General features: G+C 39.8%; 2 protein-coding genes across 3 annotated transcripts in view; one reads left to right on the forward strand and one right to left on the reverse strand.

Annotated features, from left to right (window-relative positions):
- LOC126198974 (RNA-binding protein 28) overlaps nt 1–17931 on the reverse strand; it is a 133726-nt gene extending 115795 nt beyond the window's left edge. For both annotated transcript variants that reach the window (XM_049935634.1, XM_049935633.1), the window contains exons 1-2: nt 17775–17931; nt 3767–3900 (exon numbers count right to left, since the gene is read on the reverse strand). In XM_049935634.1, the coding sequence (XP_049791591.1) occupies nt 3767–3900; nt 17775–17784 (144 nt within the window). In that variant the 5' untranslated portion in view covers nt 17785–17931. The remainder of the gene's footprint in view (nt 1–3766; nt 3901–17774) is intronic.
- Nucleotides 17932–18157: 226 nt separating this feature from the next.
- LOC126198884 (protein king tubby) overlaps nt 18158–21657 on the forward strand; it is a 56349-nt gene continuing 52849 nt past the window's right edge. Inside the window, exons 1-3 of the mRNA XM_049935492.1 lie at nt 18158–18297; nt 18374–18518; nt 18600–18701. Coding sequence (XP_049791449.1) covers nt 18256–18297; nt 18374–18518; nt 18600–18701 — 289 coding nt within the window. The 5' untranslated portion in view covers nt 18158–18255. The remainder of the gene's footprint in view (nt 18298–18373; nt 18519–18599; nt 18702–21657) is intronic.

Here is a 21657-nt window from a genome sequence, read left to right on the forward strand (position 1 = left end):
TTGCAGATTTTTTTGGGGGGGGGGGGAGGGGGGGGCATGTAGAATGTGCATGTGCGGGGTGTCATTGGGGAGAGGAGAGAAATAGCTTCAGGGGAGAGGTTTTGGAAAGGTGTAGCATTTTAAGCTGGGACTGGAAGTTAGGCTGGACTTTTGGGATGGGATCATTCTTGCTGAATTTATAGTTGGAGGAGTCAGACACCTAGGAAAGGCATCCACCAGATAGTCACTGCAATTCATAAATACAGCAATGGAACCTTTGTCTTTAGATGAGGATCTGTTCTGAGGTTGTGTATGGCTGTCTTTTCTTCTGCTGAAAGTTTAGTGTTCTTAGGATGGGACTTTGGGAAGGATGTTGTGAAGGTAATAAATCCCTGAAAGGCAACAGGGGATGGTTAGGTGGGAGGATCACGGTTGGATGGTGGAATGAACCGGAAGAGCAAGGGTTCAGTGTTGGGATTAAGTTGGCTTGGGACGAGTGTTTTCATTGCTGGAATTGGAAGAGGGAGAGTAGGTCAATTTGGGTGTAAGACTGAAGCTGAGGCCTTTAGATAGGACTGAGACTCCTGTCAGGCTGCAGTTTTTTGTGGAAAGATTAACAATGATGTTCCCGGATCATTTTGGCTATGGATTTGGTGTAGTGTTGTAGGGAGTTTTGGGGGATGAGTGTGGAAAGTTGAAAAGGTCAGCTAGGCAGGGTCTGGGCATTATGAGGGCTTGACAAGGAGATACACTGTGGGAAGTACAGGGGTTGGATAGCGGCAATAGCAGGATATCATTAGGTTGGATAACTTACTACGGGGGTGGTGTCTGGAATGCTGGTGCTGGAGAGCAAGGGATTCGGTTTCAGAGATGTGATACATGAACTAGATATTGCACGGAAGCAGTATCTTGTGGAGGGAGCAGAGGTGGTTCTGGGAACCCTATGACATGGAAATGTGTTTTTGAAGCGCCAGGTTTGTGAGGAACATGGTCTGGCAGAATCTGAAAAGGTGAAGGTCATTGTGATAAGAGTGGTGGGATCCATAGAAAAGAATTTTTATAGTTAGGCCAATAGGGTTGATTCCATGGTTCAGGTAGCATTTAAGAAATAAGATGAGCAACTAGGTATTAGCCAGGGATGGGATTCTTTGCTGAAGTGGTCCAGACAGCTGATAGGTATACTTGCTTAAAGGAAATTGCTGTAACAAAGGAATCACCTTCAGAGGAGGACAGGTATCCAAATAGTGAAGGAATTAGCATATTTCATCAAAATATAAGAGATATTAGAGATGAATGCTTATAGATGTTGACTCTGACGTTATTGGTTTATCAGAGTACCACTTAAATAATTTGACAATTCAGAGGCTTCCTTTCCCAGTATACAGATTAGCTGGCTGTTTTTCAAGGAGTTCTTAGCAGAATGGGGGCATGGCCATGTACATAATAAACAGTATCTCATTTGAGTCCATTGGCATATCATGGCACTGCACAGAACAGGTACTGAATGTTGTGCAAGGGCAGTTGAATTTAGTGAAACTAAACTTCTAATTGTAGTTGTTTATAGGTCCTCAACTCTGACTTGAGATCATTTCTGCTCAAACTAGAGAGGGTTTTTGGTTCACTTTATAGGAAGCAGCATAAATTAGTTATATGCGGTGACTTCAGTATTGCTTTTGTATGTGATTGTGCAAGAAAAAGGATTGTAGCGGCACCCCCGTTTAGGATAGGGAAAGTTAGTTTTGTGTGATATTCAGAGCACGAGTTACAGCCAGGTGCGGGCCGGATTGCAGTAAGTTATGCATACCAGCAGTTGCGAAGGCAAATAGAGGCAATGGGGGTGTAGAACTGCCGGAGAGGGCGCACACGCAGTTTCCATGGCGCAAGACACAGGCAGAAGGGGGCCACCGGCCAACCTAAGTGTTACACGTACATGATGGGAAGCAGTGCATTAGCAAAATAGAGGTGCACAGCTGAGTATAAATGTGTGTCATTTTCTAACGAGAGTCATTCAAGTGTGGCAGCTCTCCTGGACGGCGAGGCATGTCACACCGCCAGGCTACACACAGCAACAGATGGTGCAACAGCGTCCCAGTCCACGGCGGGTCATTGGTTCAACCCTCTGAGGCCGACGCGGGGTCCACAGCCAGCCAGGGCAGGCCACTCTTCCGCTCGCTACCACGGGCAGTCGTCTCGGCTCTTGACATGCGCCAGAGACTTCCGAGGCGAGGGTAGCAGACACGGACGCCGGATCGCGGGTGGTCGTTGCCGCCGCTTTCTCAGCTATGCCAGCAAGGAAGAAGCACCATCAGGGCCAGCCTACAGCTCCCGGCCGAATGGCGCGGAGACAACAAGGACAGTGGCCGCTGAGTCGGCTGCTGGTGCAGCCACCCTGATGTAATCGGAACTCTGCAGCTGGCGTACAAGGCTGGCACGACACAGCATTGCATTGCACAGGCCACTGGGGTGCTACCTCAGCATTTCGGGGCCCTGTGACGCAGACCGAGGTGAACGGAGCACTGTTGTGGAAGCAAATAATTCATTTTGAAAGTTCTCGCCAAGTTTTAATACAGCACCTCCTGGCAACCACCCACTAACTTGGTGTCAATATGCCACATTTGGCGTCTGATACCACATTATTTTCCTCCCACTTCTGACACCAACTGTAGTGGATGGGTGCCAGGAGGTGCTGTATTAGAACTTGGCGAGAACTTTCTAAATGATTTATTTGCTTCTACTACAGTGCACCATTCACCTCGGTCTGCGTCACAGGCCCCACAATGCTGAGGGAGCACCGCAGGCGGCCTGTGCAATGCAACGCTGTGTCGTGCCGGCCTTGTATGCCAGCGGAGTGCATCGTCGTCAGGATGCCATGGTTGACTCAGTGGTCTGCGTCCCAGGCAACTCAGTGCTGCTCAGTGTGAGCTGCGGATGGCCAGCTGCTGCTTCTTCTCGCCGGTGTGGCTGAGAACGCGGTGAAGAACAAGTGCCCGTTATCTGGCGTCCGAATCTGCGGCCCTCGCCTCGAAAGTCTCTGGCGTGTGTCGAGAGCCGAGATGATTGCCCGCAGTAGCGAGCCGAGGAGTGGCCCGCCCTGGCTGGCTGCGGACCCTGCGTCGACCTCAGAGGGTCGAACTAATGACCCGCCGTGGACTGGGACGCTGTCGCCCCCATCTGTTACTGCTTGTAGCCTGACGGTGTGACACACCTCACTGTCCAGGAGAGCTGCCACACTTGAATGAATCTCATTAGAAAACAGCACCTATTTATACTTGGCTGTTTGGCCAAGGATGCCAGTTCACGTCACGTGACTTGCACCATGGAAACTGCTGTGTGCGCCCTCTCCGGCAGTTCTACACCCCTGTGGCCTCTATTTGCCTTCGCAACTGCTGGTATGCGTAACTTACTGCAATCCGGCCCGCACCTGGCTGTAACTCGTGCTCTGAATATCACACAAAACTAACTTTCCCTATCCTAAACGGTGGTGCTGCTACAGTGTGGATTTAAGCAACTACTTCAACTCACTGCTATGAAACCATGGCCTTCCAAGCATCAACGCCACAAGTTTCATTTTGTTATAATTAATGTGACAGATTGTATCCTGGTTATAAATTAAATAGTGTATAAATCAACACAATAGCATAATCATACTCTACAATAATTAATACTCTACTATAGTTAATAGTCTGCATCACTGAAAGAGAAACAGACACTGACTGCTTGTTACAGGCAGCAACAAAATAGTTTACATGACTTGCCACACTAAAGCTATAATACTGTTATGAAATACCTTAAATGGCAGGTTTTTTAAAACAATCCTTCCAACTTTACTCTTTGGTTTCCATTTCTTAAAATCTTTCTTAATGAGGTTGGTTGACTTTTTCTTTGGCTTAAATGTTGCATTCTTCGATCTGATCTTCCCTTCTGCAAACATTCACAAACATATAAATGCAAATTTTCAAACTCATACTATCTTTATTCAAAACATGAAAATGACAATTGCAATCTACATATTAGAAACAAAAAAAAGTTACTCTCATGGTATATCTTTCACAAAACAAAGGTATATTATTCATGATATCATCAGTACCGGGACAGTAAGAAATTCTTATAACAACATACTATACTATACCTGTTAGTACTAAAGGAAGAAAAGAGAAGCATGTTGGTCCTCCTTTCAGCTTTAATCTAATACAACAATAATTTGGTGAGGAGCAAATAGGGCTCACAAAGAAACTGGGTATGTTTTACCAAACAATAAAGAAACTCTACCAAAGGTAACAGTACTAAAACACTTTTGAATTCTAAATAGATCGTAACCCATAAGATGCAAAGTAAAAAAAAAAGATACAGATCTAAAAAGAAACACGTCAATCAGGCATGGAGTCACAAATCACAAGACTGAAAAAGAATCAGCATGGATTCCGGAAAAAACCGCTTGTTTGGGACACAACTTATGATATTCACACAAATAAGACTTGAAAAAATGCTAGATGCAGATGAAATGGATGTTTTTGCACTCCCAGATTTCCAAAAGGCATTCAATGCTGTAACATACTGTCAATAAACAAGCAAAATCCAATTGTAAAGATTATCTTCAGAGATATGTAAGTGGAGCAATGGATTTCTGTCCACTAAATCACAACATATTATAATAGACGGTAAATGTTCAGCAAAAACTACAGTGACATCAGATATGGGAGCATTAAGCAGATCTCTAATGTCCTCAACATCTATGAGTGATTTCAGGCATGGTCAGCAGCAGCATCTGTTCATTTACTGACGTAATTGTACACAGGGCAGAATCACAAGGAAATGCAGAAAGGCATGAACAAAATTTCTACTTAGTATAATGAACAGCACCTCTACTGAAACATGGATAAATGCAAGATAAAGACTATAATATAGAAAAAGAACCTGATAGTATTCAACTGCAAGATTAGTGGCAAACATATGGACCATGCCAAATCAGTTGTATACTGAGGGTATTATTCTCTCAGAGTTCTTGAAATCCTTGAGAGAGCCAGCCATGACAAAACTATTCCATCTACTGAGCAAGCTATACAAGATGGGTAAAATACCCTCAGGTTACAAGAAGAATGTAATAGTTCCAATTCCTAAGAGAGCAAGTGTCAACAGGAATGACTTTTACTGAACTATCAGTTAAATAACTCATGTTAGCAAAATACTTGAAACAAATTATTCACAGTAGAATGGGAAAAAAAACTTGGAGAAGCTGCTTAAGAGGAAGACTTTTCGACTTATCTCAGAAGATAGGTTAGGTTACAGAGAAGCAAAACTATATAATTCATAATATTTGTAGACATATAGAAAGTTGTATTTTTTTTTTTTTACATTGTTGACAGAAATGCACTTTTTTAATTATGTAGATCCAACCCCTCATCCTAGTCGTGGGAGATGGGCAATGGTGTGAAGTAGGGGATTGCCTGTAGAAGCGAGGTACAGTGGGGACTGTGTGTGCCCCAGGACCACTACGGTAGCTGTGAAGGTCCTACAGGAACCCTGAAAAGTGACAGCTAACGTGGCTCTGGTGAAGCTATGATAGGTCCAGCAAGCCAGTAGTGGATTATGATTTCTGCTTTCAAAAATAGGACGGGCCTCGGAAAGGACAGATTTAATCGACAATGAACTGGCTGCAAACAAGGACTAAGATTTGGAACATTAAATATACAAACATTGACTGGAAAGGTGGAAGAGATGATAGACATGATGGAAAGAAAGAAGTTAGACCTATTGGGGTTAGCTGAAATGAGATGGAAAGGAGAATGAAGGAGAGAACTGAGGAAAGGCTACTGATTGTACTGAAGTGGAAATCACGAGGGAAGGAGAAATGGAGTCAGAATAGTAGTAAGAGAGGGATTAAAAGTGGAAGTGAAGAGAATAAGTGATAGGATGATGAATACCAAAATATCACTCAAGGGCACAACCATAGAGGTAATACATGTGTATGCGCAGCAGGTGGTTTGCACTTCTGAGGGGAAGCAAGAGTCTGAAGGGGAAATGCAGAAGCAGATGGGAACAAAGAATATGATAGTAATGGGGGATTTAAATGCACACGTTGGAAGAGAAAGACAAGGCTGTGAAAGTGTGCTTGGGCCAGAGGGTTGGGGCTGCCGAAATGAGGAAGGTGAAAGACTATTGGAGTTCTGTCAAAGGAATGGCTTGCTGGTTGGGAACTCTTGGTTCAGGGAGAGAGTACAGTCAAGTCTTAAAGAGAAATTTGATAGTTGACTACTTCATGTATGATAGTGAGATGAATAGGATCATCATCGACATTAAGGTAATACCATCAGAGGCCTTGGGTAGCGACAACTGTTTGCTGGTAATGAACCTGAGAGGGACTAAGGATATTAAAGGGACAGAAAACCAGGAAAGACGTATGAAGGTAAGGAAGTTGAAGGAGGAAGAAAGCAGGCTACAGTACCAACAAAGCATTGCAAAAGGATGAACCAAAAATGGTAGAAGAAGAAAGGGGTAGATTCAAGCGAACATTAATAAGTGCGGCGGAAGCAATACGTGGGAAGCCAAGCAACAAAAGGAGATGAAAGAAACACCCTGGTGGAATGATAAAACAAAGGATATAGTACAGAAGAAGAACAGAGCCTTTAGGGTATGGTTCCAGAAGAGAACAGTAGAGACAAGAGAAGAATATCAGGCAAGAAAGAAATAAGCAAAAAGAGTGGTGGAGGAGGAAAGAATCAAGTGGATGGAACAGTGGACCAGAATGATGGAGGAGGATAGTGAAGGTTCAGAAAAAGGTGTTATATGGGATGATTAAAAGTAAGGTGAACAACGGTATGACAGATTATGCTCGAATGGTGAACAAATGTGGACAAAATGTGGAGAATATGGAGGAACTCAAGAATATGTGGAAGGAGTATTTTGAAGAACTCCTGAACCCGAATGGAGACCTGGATGAGGAGAAACAAGATGAGGAGGAACAAGATGAGGAGAAAAAAAGAGGAGGAGCAGCAAATAGAAAAAGACCTTACATGGAGAAAAGTGGAAGAGGCATTGGGCAAGATGAAAGGAGGGAAGTCACCAGGTCTGGATGAGCTAAGTGTAAAGAAGGTGAGGTGGGGATACAATGGCTATATCGAGTAATGAAAATTGTATGGAGACAGAAGATGATCCCAGAAGACTGGAAAAAGGGAATAATTGTCCCAATCTTTAAGAAGGGAAATAGGAAAGAGTGCAAGAACTATCAGGGGGTAATGTTAATGAGCCATTGTATAAAGACTTCTGAGAAAATTTTGGAATCATGAATTCGGGCAAAATTAGAAAGAAGAATGAGAGAAGACCAACATGGCTTCAGAACAGGAAGGTCCACAGTGGATCTAATTTTTGCTGTAAGACAACTGCAAGAACAGCACTATGAATATGGAATAGATCAATAATGATCTTCCTGGACATTTAAAAAGCTTATGATAGTGTACGTAGAAGCAAAGTGTGGAAAGCCCTGGAGAACAGAGGAGTAGCAAAACAGATTATTTGGAGGATTAGGGAAATGTACCATGGAAGTGTGAGCTGTGTGAAAGTGGGAGGAGAGAGATCAGCTTGGATTGAACAGAAGAATGACTTGAGGCAGGGAAGTGCACTTTCACCGTTACTCTTCATTGTAGTGATGGATGATATAATGAGTACAGGAGCACAAGTAATTGGTGAAAGGAAGTTGAAACCCATGGTGTTTGCAGGTGATCTGATGATTTGGAGGAATAAGGAGGAGGAAGTACAAGAGCAGTTGGATGTTTGGGAACAAAAAGTACAAGAATACGGGATGAAATTTAGTATAAGTAAGAGTGAGATGACTATCACAACAAGAAAGAAGGAGAGAGGAACAATTGAAATAACAAATCGTGGGGAACAATTGAGGAGAGTGGAGAGTTTCAAGTACCTAGGAAGCCTGATACACGAAGATGGAAGAAACGACAGAGAAATAAACGAGCGGTGGAGAAAACCAGAAGCATTTAGAAGTGTGTCAGAAGACTGATATGGAGCAAGAATGTACCCCAAATCAGTAAAAAGGTTATATACCAGTCATACTATGTCCCAATCCTGACATATGCATCAAAAACCTGGGTTATGAAAGGAAGAGAGAAAAGCAATATAGAAGGTAGTGAGATGAAATCCTTGAGAAATAGTATTGGAGTGACAAACATAGACAGGTTAAGAAATGAGAGGATCAGACAGTTAATGAAGGTGAAACCATTACAGGAGGAGATAGAGAAATCAAGGCTAAGATGGTATGGACACGTTAAGAGAATGGAGGATACATGAGATGAAACTGGAAGGAAAGAGACCAAGAGGAAGACTGAAAGGAGTAGAGGAATGCGTCCAGAAGAAAGGAGAAGACTGGACCAAGGTGAAGACAGAGAGATGGTGGCAAGACGGAAGACAATGGAGAAGCCTATGTTCTATACAGACCCGGCTAGAGGCTGGAAACTGTCCAAGATGATGATGATGAGGTAGCAGGGATCAAATACAGGGAACTAAAGGTTATTTGCAACTTGTAGAGAAACCAGACTGTAGTTACAAAGAGTCAAAGGACTTGAAAACAAGTGGGAGTGAAAAAGGGCTGTAGTGTATCACCAAAATCATTCGATATCTACTTTGCAGGAGCAACAAAGGAAATCTAAGAAAATTTTGGAGAAGGAATCAAAGTTCAGGGAGAAGAAATAAAAACTTTGGAAGAGCATTGAACAAATTGGATACGGTCTTGAAAAGAGGTTATAAGATGATCAAAAGTAAAACAAGGCTAATGGAATGTAGTTGAATTACATCAAATGATCTGAGGAGAATTACATTAAGAAAAGAGACACTAAAAGTAGTAGATGAATTTTGCAATTTGGGCAGCAAAACAAAGTAGGGAGGATATAAAATGAAAACTGGCCATAGCAAGGAAAGCATTTCTGAAAAGGAGGAATTTGTTGCCATCTGCATTAAATTTAAGTGTTAGGAAGCCTTTTCTGAAGGACAGCAGGATACATTCTGTAACGTCAAGGAACTGTCAGTACGTATGTAGATTGCAGTAATTATTCAGAGGTGAAGAGGAAGCAGCCTAGTACAATTCTGCATCTACATCTATACTCTGCAAAGCACCATGAGGTGCACAGCAGAGGGTATGTCCTATTGTACCAGTTATTGGGTTCCTTCCTGTTCATTCACATGTGGAGTGCAGGAAGAATGACTGCCTGAATGCCATTGTGCTTGCAGTAATTATTCTAATCTTATCCTCACAAGCCCTATGTGACCATATATAGGGGGTTGTAGTATATTCCTAGAGTAATTATTTAAAGCTGGTTCTTGAAACTTTGTTAATAGACTTTCTCAGGATAGTTTATGTCTATTTTGAAGAGTCTTCCAGTTCAGTTCCTTCAGTATCTCTGTGACCATTCGTGCTGCACCTGTTAGTCCTAACCTGTATGGATCCCACACACTTGAGCAATTTTCTAGAATTGGCTGCACAAGTGATTTGTACGAAATCTCCTTGTACATTGACTGCACTTCCACAGTATTCTACAAATAAACCGAAGACTACGATCTGTTTTACCCATGACTGAACCTATGTGATCATTCCATTTCATATCCCTACAAAGTGCTACACCATGGTATTTGTAGGAGTTGGCCGATTCCAACAGTGACTCATTGATATTATCATGTTTTTTCGTTTTCTGGAGTGCAAAATTTTAAACGTATGAACCTTTAAAGCAGGGCTTCACAACATACGTGCTCGCGGAGCAAGCTGTGAGCAGCAAGGTGCGAGCACGGAGCAGCGCGAGCACGCTACCCCCACTACCGGACCAGAGCGGAGAGTGGGGAGAGTCACGTGGGGCACACAACAGCTGCCGCCAGTCAATGTAAATCCGCGGCCACCTGCAGGGATATCACTCACCAATTGTTACTGCGACAAATGAAACAAATAGAGGAGAATGTACATGTGCCACATAATTTTATTAGCTTAGTGTATGCCTCCACCATCTGTAGACACTGAAACTAAAGAATTCCACGACAATCCTATATTTTCAACACTTTCTTCAACACTACTTAAAATAACACCTCCGGTTGTAGTGTTCTTGATGGCTACTACATCGAGGAGCTCCTCCCTCACCTGAAGATCTCTGTTAACACCTCTAATAAATAAGGCAAGCTGCGCTGTTCCAGTGATACGCCATAAAATCTTTACAGATATTTACAAGCTGGCTCTGGACGTCGTCTGCCATGTCCTGTATGCGACACATAATGGTCATGTTAGATAATGGCACAATCCGATACTGTTCAACTTGAGATGGACACAAATGTTCCGCTGCAACTACCAAACATTCTTTTATTACATAGCCATCAGTTAAGGGGTGCAGGGATTTTGCTAAAAGCAAAGCAATTTTGTAACCCACTCTGAGAGCTGCCTCAGTTGATTTTTCTTCGTCGTCCAGATCTTCTTCAGATAGCTTCCTTTTAAATTTAATAACTTCCTGTGCACGATCTGGTCAATCACATTTTCCACGTCCGTAGTCTTCCGCGTGGTACGACATATAATGTCGCTGCAAATTAAATTTCGTAAAAGAATTCAGCGTTTTGTGACATACAAAACATTTTGCAACACCATCTTTTTCTGTAAACAGATAAAATTCCTCCCAATGGGGGTTGAACTGCGAAAGCATGGTTGGGGTTACACAACGGCGACATCACATGATTCTTAACTAGCGAAGTGACTGTTAAGAGCTGATCACAGTACTTTAAACGTTACACAGTCGGCGCGAATTCAATAGGCACGCAGCGGCCCTATTCAAACGTGCGCGCGCATTTCCCCTCCCTCCCCTCTCTCCCTACTCCGCGACCTTGCACCTGCTCGCGAGCACATGCCTGAGCAGATGCGAGTACTCGCGCTCAAAACCGGCCAGTTGTTAAGCCCTGCTTTAAAGTAAGTTACCAATCTCTGCACCACTTTGAAATCTTATCACGATCTGACTGTTTATTTATGCAGCTTCTTTTATATGGTAGTTCATTATAAATAACTGCATCATCTGCAAAGTCATTAATACACAACATGAACAGCAAAGGTTCCAACACAATTCCCTGGGGCACACCTGAAGTTACTTCTACATCTGACAATGACTCTCCATCCAAGATAACATGCTGCATCCTCCCTACCAAAAAGTCATCAATTCAGTCACAAGTTTCACTTGATATCCCGTATGATCATACTTTTGATAATAAGCATACATGTGGTACTGAGTCAAATGCTTTTTGTAAATCAAGAAATACGGCATCTACCAGACTGCCTTGACCCAAAGCTTTCGGTATGGTATGTGAGAAAAGTGTGAGTTTGGTTTCACATAATCAATGTTTTTGAAATTAATGCTGGTTGGCATTGAGATAATTTTGTTCAAAATGCATGTCTGAGATCAAAATATGTTCCAAGATTCCAGAACAAATCAATGTCAAGGATACTGGATGGCAGTTTTGCGGATCACTTCCACTACTCTTCTTATAGACGGATGCGACCTGTGCCTTTTTCCAAGAACTGAGCACGGTTTTTTGTTCAAGGGATCTATGATAGATTATAGTTAGATGCAGGGCTAACTCAGTCATAAATTCAGTATAGAATATGACAGGGATTCCATCGAGCCCTGGACCTTTCTTCAATTTTAACGATTTTCAGCTGTTTCTCAACACCACTGATGCTAATACTTATTTCGTTCATATTTTCAGTGGTACTAAGACTAAACAGGGGTAGTTCTCCTGGGTTTGCCTTTGTAAAGGAACATTTGAAAACAGAGTTAAGCATTTCAGTTTTTGCTTTGCTACCCTCAGTTTCAGTTCTTGTCTTTGCTGAGACTGGACACTGACAATGATGCCACTAACAGCCTTTACACATGACCAGGATTTATTTGGGTTCTGCGAAGGATCACTTGAGAAAGATTCTGCAACGAGCATATTTAATTATCACTAACATTTAGTTTGAGAATCATGAAAGAAAGTTGTACACATGGAAGACACTTGGAGACCATGGAAGGTTTCAGATCAATTACATAATGGTAAGACATTTCCAGAGGTAAATGTGGACTCTGATCACAATTCATTGGTTATCAACTGTAGATTACAACAGAAGAAATTGCAAAAGAAAGACAGAAATTAAGCTGATGGGACAGATAAGTTGAAAGAACCAGAGGTTGTCGTGCATTTCAGAGGGAACGTTACACAACAGTTGACAAGAACAGAGGAAAGGAATAGAATAAAAGATGAGTAAGTAGCTTTGAGAGATGGAATAGTGAAGGCAACAGAGGATCAAAGACAAGGTCTAGTCGACATCATCGGATAAGACAGGAGATATCGAATTTTCACAAACTGCGACACTGTTGCGAATAAAACAGAAACCTGAATACAGAATAAATTTCCTTTACTTTACATCTATGGTCACAAACTTTTTGTCAACAGATTACCAGTTTTGGACTATAATGACCATCTTAAGATCTGTTTTACAAAAACAATGTCCTACTGTACTGCAGCCATAGTGGCAATGTCAAATGTTAAAAGCAAAATCAGCACCAACAGCACCAAATGTATATAAATAACAGTCATCTTGTCAGCAGCACTAGTGTTCAAAACAAACTTAATTTGATTGATGAAAGGAGAAAATATAAAAATGCAGTAAATCAAGCAGATGGAAGGGAATACAAATATCTAAAAGAGAGAAGAAGAAGAGATTGACAGGAGGCACAAAATGGCTAAGCAGGAATGGCTAGAGGACACATGTAAGGGTTTAGAAGCAAGGAAATGATAGATGCTTCTACAAGAAAATTAGGGAGATCTTAGGAGAAAAGTGAAGCAGCTGTATGAATATTAAGGGATCTGGTGGAAAACCAGTCCTAAGACCAGAAGGGAAAGCTGTAAAGTAGGGGGAGTATATAAAGGGTTTATACATGGGAGATGTACTTGAGAGCAATATTATAGAAAGGAAGAGGGTGCGGATGAAGATGAGATGGGAGACATAATACTGCAAGAAAAATCTGACAGAGCACTGAAAGACCTAAGTCAAAACAAGGCCCTGGGGCCATGACAAACTATTCCATCTAGTTTGCAAGGTGTACGAGACAGCCGAAATACCCTCAGACTTCAAGAAGAATATAATAATTTCAATTCCAAAGAAAGAAGATGCTGACAGGTATGGATATTACTCAGCTATCAGTTTAATAAGTCATGGTTGGAAAATACCAACAAAAATTCTTTAGAGAAGTACAGAAATGCTGGTAGAAGCTGACCTTGGGGTAGATCAGTTTGGATTCAGGAGAAATGTAGGAACATGCGAGACACTACTGACTCTACGAATTATCTTGGAAGACAGCATAAGGAAAAGTAAACCTACATTTACAGCATTTGTAGACCTAGAGAAAGCTTTGTTGATTGGAACACTCTCTTTGAAATTCTGAAGGTAGCAAGGTAAAATACAGGGAACGAAAGGCTATTTACAATTTGTACAGAAACCAGATGACAGTTATAAGAGTTGAGGGGCACAAAAGGGAAGCAGTCGTTGAGAAGGGAGTGAGACAAGGTTACAGCCTATCCCTGATGTTATTCAATCTGTATATTGAGCAAGCAGTAAAGGAAACAAAAGAAAAATTTGAAGTAGGAATTAAAATCCATGGAGAATAAATAAAGATTTCGAAGTTTGCTGATGACATTGTATTACTGTCAGAGACAGTAAATGACCTGTAAGAGCAGCTGAATGGAATGGACAGTCTTGAAAGCAGGATATAAGATGAACATCAACAAAAGCAAAATGAAGATAATGGAATGTAGTCGAATTACATCTGGTGATGCTGAGTGAATTAGGTTACAACACAAGATACTTCAGGTAGTAGATGAGTTTTGCTATTTGGGCAGCAAAGTAACTGGTGATGGTCAAAGTAAACAGGTCATAAAATGTACACTGACAATGGCATGAAAAGCATTTTTGAAGAAGAGAAATTTGTTAACACCAAATACAGACTTGAATGACAGGAAGTCTTTCCTGAAAGTATTCATATGCACTGTAGCCATTTACAAAAGTGAAACTTGGACAATAAACAGTTTAGACAAAAAGAGAATACAAGCTTTTAAAGTGTGGTGCCACAGAAGAATGCTGAAGATTAGTTGGGTAGATACTGTAACTACTGAGGAGATACTGAACAGAACTGAGAAGGAAAAAAAAAAAAAAAAAAATGTGGTAGACCCTGACTAGGGGAAGGGATTGGTTGATAGGGCACAATCTGAGACACCAAGGGATCACCAATTTAGTAGTGAAGGGAAGTGTGTGTGGGGGGGGGGGGGTAAAAATTGTAGAGGGAGTCCAAGAAATAGCTACAGTAAGCAGAATCAAAAGGGTGTAGGTTGCAGTGGTTATTCAGAAATGTAGAGGCTTGCATAGGATAAAGTAGTGTGGAGAGCTGCATAAAACCAGATTTTGGACTGAAGACCACCACTACAATGACAACAACAAGATGGCTCATTGCACTGTAAATAACAGTTGGGACAAAATTTTAGAAATATTTGTTTTATATTTTTGAGTTCCGTGAATCCTTGACATGAATGTATTGCTAGAACATAGAATGTGTCAGTTAATTACACTAATGCATTATGTAAGTAGTCGTAAGGCTTAAAATCCAAGTCATATGCAAACAGATACCTGAAAAGTGACATCCAAGCCCTCAGACAGTAACTGAGACAACTTTAGTAATAATTCTCACACATCCAAATTTACAGCTTACAGGCTTATGCATAAAAGAAGTATTCTGTTAAAAAGTGAGATACCAGTCAACATATTAAGTTTGTGCAGTAATCTTTCAATATATAAATATAAAATAAATATATACATAAAGTAATGTCTAAAAGTGACATAAAATCATATAGTAATTAATGCTGAAAATTACACTCTGTCAAAATTCCTGTACAGAACAGAAAGATTATCTAGAAGATAAAGTTTCAGTTATTTTCTGAATTTAGTCAGATCTCTAATGATCGATTTCAAATGTTTATGTTTGAATAATGGACTCGCTTCTGTACCAAGCTGAGATGATGTTATATTTTTGTGAAGACGAAGTTTAATTCTTGCAACATGAACATGATATACACTGTTTACTTTCTAAATTGTACAACTTTTGTTGACAGAGCATGTAAGTATGAAAATGTTCTGGCATGGCAAGGTGAGAATCATCAGCTGCTTGAATAAATTTCTGCAAGAATGTTCAAGATTGTTAGAAACATTAGCTTTATCACATTTATTTAAGAATGATTTGACAATTGCATATTTTAGGTCCATTAATGGCAGTACATTGATTAAAGACTCATTAAATACGCGGCAGAGAACTAAAAATAAATTTAAAGCAGTATTTTGGTGCTTTGACTGCTATGTTGACTACATCAGTGGCATTCTTGCTTTTAATTTATCTAGTCACTTTCTCAATCTCATCAGCTGTGATAGAGTAGGTCTACAAGCATCAGGATAATTTTATTCTGCACTGGTTTTTATACATTTATTGCCTCAACAATAGTCCCTATAGACCCTTTACAACCAACATGATCAGCTACTGTCAGTAAATGACTTTGCTGATACTGGCAACTATTTCATTTTCTTCTATCATTTTAAAATTTCTTTTAAAGTGAGCTAAACACAAGAAATCAATCTGTTTAACCATGAAAATAAATGAATTCGGGAAGAAACGCTATGTGAGATGTATAAAGCAATTTCAGCTATCAAGGGAATGGCGCCTTATGGTGTTTTCCAAATAGGTGAAACTGGAGTAAAAGTGCCTTCAATGAGAACTTGCAAAATTGTTAACTGAGTGTCCGACAAGGAGGACAATCCCCAAAGCCTGGAGCAGAACTGTAATCAGTCTACTTCACAAAACAGGAGACGGGCAAAAAATAAAAATTAAACTATAAATTTACGAAAAAAAGAACTTTAGATTTTGAAAGCATAGGAATAAGCTGGTGTTAGAAGTGGATTCTTCTGTTTCAACAATATATATATATATATCAGTGTTACATACTTCAATAAATATATGAAGATGGTATCTGTTCCCAAAAGAACAGATACCATTGACGACCATGTACCTTCTCTAGAACGAAATGATAATTAAATCGAAACCCTTAGCTGCCGACAGGCTTTTGATATACATCAATGGGGACAGCTGAAAATGTGTGCCCTGGTCGGGACCTGAAAACAGGGTCTCCTACTTAAATGGCAGATGCTCTATTAACCTGAGCCACCGAGGGCACAGAGGATAGTGTGACTGCAGGGACTTACCCCTTGCACGCCTCCCACAAGACCCACATTCCCAACTGCAGTAGCACCATCCTCTGTGCCCTCAGTGGCTCAGATGGATAGAGCGTCTGCCATGTAAGCAAGAGATCCCGGGTTCGAGTCCTGGTCAGGGCACACATTTTTCAGCTGTCCCCATTGATGTATATCAACAACACCTGTCAGCAGCTAAGGTTTTCAATTTAATTATCATTACTTCAATAAACTTCATCAACATAATGGGAAACCTTGAATTAGAAAGAGTATCTGGCAATGAAATCCATATGCCCATCACTATTCTCTGCAGATCTTAAAGAGTTCACATACCAGTACTTCAACTGCTGAAACAAAGAAAGAATATGTATTAAATAATATATATATGAACTACATTCATTTTGCTGATGACAAAGTATTTTAGTCTAAATAAACTTCCACAATATACAGAACTTAACACAGTAAGTTTTTGTTCAATTCACATATTACCATCAACACCATCTTCAATAGGGACTTGACTTTCACTGCGCTGAATAAAGTTACCTTTCAAACTTTGTCAAACAATACAGTGATCGACTTGTAGCTCACGGCTGTCCTCTAATACTGTCTACCATTTTACATCAGACTTTTGTTTCAATCTTTTGATATTTCTTGCATTGCAGCAAACAACATCCTTGCGCCATCTACCAGACATTCACCTACCTGAATGTCTTGTCTACAACCATATCTTTTTCATTACAGTCATAATTACATCCTCTACTTTGGTATGCTGCATGTTTGTTTTTCTGTCTTTCCTACATTGACTTTATGCTTTCCTTTACAGACTCATTGGAAGTTTTATTCTGAAACCCTAATTACTTTATCAGAAGTCCCTCAACACATTTTACTTCTTCTATTGATTTGTTTTGCAGTCCATCCAGTCACTGCCTTCAGTTTTCTTACATACAAAAAATACCAACTCGTTCTGTAATTTGTTTAAGAATCAGAACATTCCCGTAATTACGAAAAAAAAGCTCAGAGTATAAAGAATGTTTGCATTTTCATGCAAGAAATGCCTTTTGTAACTACGACACATTAAGTGTTAGGCTCATACACAATGTGCATTAGAATATGTAGCGAAGTTCGTCTGTAGGACTTTCTATTGCACAAAACACTATTTTAAGGGGACATAAAAGTTTTGTTGATACAGACTGGAGTTATTAGAGTTAAAACCTATTTTTCGTTTAGTTACATCAGTCACTACATAACTCATTCAGATCACCTGTATTACAAGTAGGCAACAAAATCGTCTATCGAATACATAAAGCTGTCAACAAAGACGATTTTTTGTTATACATCGTAAATGTAACTTGATGAAGTAACTAACATAGAGTTGTAACACCAATATCGTCAAACTAATAAATTCAGCAATAAAGTTAAATTAGACGTACAATGCTATATTTTATCTATTATCTTAGACTGGTGATTTAAATCAGAACCGCATTTCCTTATTATATAAAATGCTTACTTTTCGCCATTCTACGTCTATGTTACTGGACGAATGATGCTGTCAACAAGATATTTGTTTAAAAAACACTTTGTATTACAAACACATATCAACAACAGCACGAGTGTTTACAGCAAATGACCACATGGCCCATGTTCATAAACATCTCTGATTTTATATTAAGGTACATTGATCCGCAGACGTCACTAGAAAAGTAACATGTACGTGTACTAGCTGATCTTTCTATACTGTATGTAATTATACGTTTTTCTGTCATCTTTTACATACTAGTTCAGTTATGCCGTCCTTACGTATTATTTCTAGAATAATACCTTAGAAACTTTTTTTTCGGTATGTTGCTTATTGTGTATAATGTATTATATCTTTGGCGCGTGCAATGTTGATTTTTGTCTTCACGTTTCTTGTCATTGGTAGTACTAACAATTTGTTGACAGGTAGTTAACGTTTCTCGTTGCGAATGGTTTCAGCAATATAAACCAGGATGAGCGCCGTTAATCTGCGCCAACAGAAATTGGAGCAACAGGTAATGCGTTGTTTCATATCAGAGAAATTGTTCTACGTAATTATTGTGTCAAGTACTAATAATTCTTGTTATTCAGCGTCAATTGATGGAACAGAAGATGCGCCAGAAAAGGCAAACACTTGGTATGGTTCAAGCCTCAGACGCCCGTGCTTCTTCAGCTAAAGGCCCAAATGGGTTACAGCCGAGGCTTTCGCTCCCATCACGAGGAAGAGAACTGCATGGTTTGTACTTATAATTGTTGTAATTTTTATTACTGTGTAATATTGAATAATTATCATATGTTTGTTCCTCTTTTCGTAAAGGATATGACGGGCCCCTGCAGTTCACAATGGAGCCAGGGAATCCAGATCTCGTGATATCATTACCGGCGAATGGTTCAGAAGCTTCACACCGCGAGGAAAACGGTAAAAATCGTATTGTCTAATTCCTATTTATCACTCAGACGATACGACACACATAGCCATAACTGTCAGTGCGTCGATACTGATAATAGCATTTTACTCCTTACTTGCCCAATAAATATTTCTCAACGAAGTGAAATAAATATGAGTCATTAAACTGGGCCTTTGTAATAACACTTTTGCTTTTAAATATCAAATATGCCATATATTGGCAATACCTTTATCGTTCAGAGTAGCATAGACTTGTGTTGCAACATTTAATTCATTGCAAGAACAATAGTTTGCTTCAAAACATTTAAACACATGTTGACACTAATTTGTTGTTAAAGCTCTTATTGGGGCAATGGCACCACACACAACTAAAACCGAAAGAAAAGCCAGAAGAAAAAAAAGAGCAAACTCACTGATACTTTCTTGTATACAGATACTAGAACTTTCACAAATGAACTGTTAGACTTCGCAGCTCTTAATGGCATTATAACAAAAAGATCATACTACCAGTCGATTTAATTTTTGATAGTCATGTATCCGTCTCCTGCTCTTGGCCTCTCCCACCATGAACACTCTCTGTAGAATCCTTGCCGTCAGTCAGAAAGGTATTTTAAGCCTTTTAAAAGAAAGAGGAAACCTAAGATAACCTTCTTACTGGAGGGAAATCTTGCTAAAATTGGATTATGTCTGGTGGTGTTCATTATTGTTTGAAATCTTGTCCATTTCCCCATTTTCTGCAAGCATTTACCCTATTTTTTTATATAACTACACGTCTTGTGAATGTCTTTTTAAGGAGGTCGGAGTGTCTATGGTTAGGACTGAAGTAGTGGTGAAAGATACTCTCAGCCATGCACCATACAATGGCTTGTGGAGTATGTATGTCAATGTAGAAGTTTTGTTCTCTAGTGCAAAGGTATTTAACAAACTTCCAGCTAACATAAGGAAAGAAATTTGGAATCTCTACGACTCGGAAAGAAAATTAAAAACTTTCCGCAAGAGCCACTCTATGTACAAATTATCTGATCTAGATTCAATGACTGAATATTTTTGCTTTGGTAGTGGCACATATCAGGCTTTACTGTAAGTATGTCAAATAGCAGCACATTATTGACAGAGCAGTCTCGTAACATGTTGGTAGCCATTTCCTTTGAAAAGCACTAATGTAACTGTAAATATTCAGGTATCTGCAGAAAACAAACAGCAGCCGTCTGTGTAATTGACATGTCTTTTGATTTGCTACATTAAAAATAACTAGCATAAACACAAATAGCACTAAGCAATATAGCCATATTGTTAATACCTTGTCCTTATTATCTTCCTTTTTGTTTCTTCTTTTGTTAATGTGTGTTTTGACTTGTTTTACACACATGAAGACTCTTGTATTTCACAGATCAAAAAGGACAGAAAAAAGATTGGGGTTTCTCATCCCATTGACAGTGAGGTTGTCATTGATGGATCACCACCTCAGCTTAGGGAGGGATGTGGAAGGAAGTTGGCTACACTCATGCAATATAAGCATCCTGGCATTTGCATTGAACCATTTAGAGAAATCAGGAAAACCTGAATGTGGATGGCCAGATGGGATTTTCTTTGAAATGCCTCCATTGTTTTACCACTTCACCACCACACTCACTTCATTAGAATCTATGGAATATGAGCAATTATCCTGTTTGAGTGACATGTTATGTTGATTTTTTTGTCCTTTGAGCATATAAGCCGGCCACTGTGGCTGAATCCAGAACTGTGCTGCTGCTATGGTCGCAGGTTCGAATCCTGCCTCAAGTATGGATGTGTGTTATGTCCTTAGGTTAGTTAGGTTTAAGTAGTTCTAAGTCTAGGGGACTGATAACCTCATATGTTAAGTCCCATAGTGCTTAGAGCCATTTGAACAATTTTTTGAGCATTTGATGTATCTTATCGGACTTCTGAAATAAATTAATATATATATATAATTTCCTACGTGGAATGTTTCCCTCTATTATAATCAAATTCGATACTTATTCATATTTGTCCCATACAAAACTTCAATCTTACCATAGTGAGGTAGTATGGATGTCTCAACAATGCATAGAGCCCTATTGTGGGTACGTCATCACACAGAGATAGTGTTTTTGTGTTTCTGTATGTCTGGTCCTCAAGATGGATGGTAACTTTTTCAGCATTTGCAGCAACTACAGTCTGGCTGATCGAAGGATTTTGCCTTTTATCATACCCATTATGGCCCTGATACGTTGATGTTACAACCTTGCTGAAACCTGTGGAAAACAACAGCCAATATATTTTCAAAGGACATGCCACTTTATGATATGGAGAATTACATCAAACCAGTTCACAGACTGAAGACTACTTCATATTGGCCCCATGGGAGTTTGAACCCCACCCCTTGCAAATATGGGTCCATTGCCTTAACACTACACAATTTCACTCAGTATGTTATTGTCAAAAGAATTATGTATGTTTTTACAGCTATTTATGTTGTACCTTAAAAATTCTGCAACTATATCCTCGATACGGCTTCTTTCCATATCCATGGTCAGTTGGCTTTGATTTGTCCATGGATAACAGTCAAGAGGTAAATATATGCACGGCTGTAACCAGTATAATTCACTGTCACTGTTATCAAAATATTTTGATGCATTTGGTTTCAAGAAAAAGTCTGATGTACATAGTAAGATTGTCCTCACATTTTTCGCACTTCGCTAAAGAAGTGTTTTATTAAAAGTCAAAAAGTTGCCCAGGGTAGCTACGTTTTGACTTCAGCTTCCGTTAACAAGGGAAAAGCCCATTGATAAACACTGTAAGTAAATTGTATGCGAAATTCACAGAGAATACTGTTTTTAATGTATAAGTAATAAAATGTAGAAAAAATATATCTAAAAAGAAAGAAAGTGATGAGACTTACCAAACAAAAGCGCTGGCAGGTCGATAGACACACAAACAAACACAAACATACACACAAAATTATAGC

Source organism: Schistocerca nitens, chromosome 8, assembly GCF_023898315.1.
Source record: "Schistocerca nitens isolate TAMUIC-IGC-003100 chromosome 8, iqSchNite1.1, whole genome shotgun sequence".
NCBI classification, from domain to species: Eukaryota; Metazoa; Arthropoda; class Insecta; order Orthoptera; family Acrididae; genus Schistocerca; species Schistocerca nitens.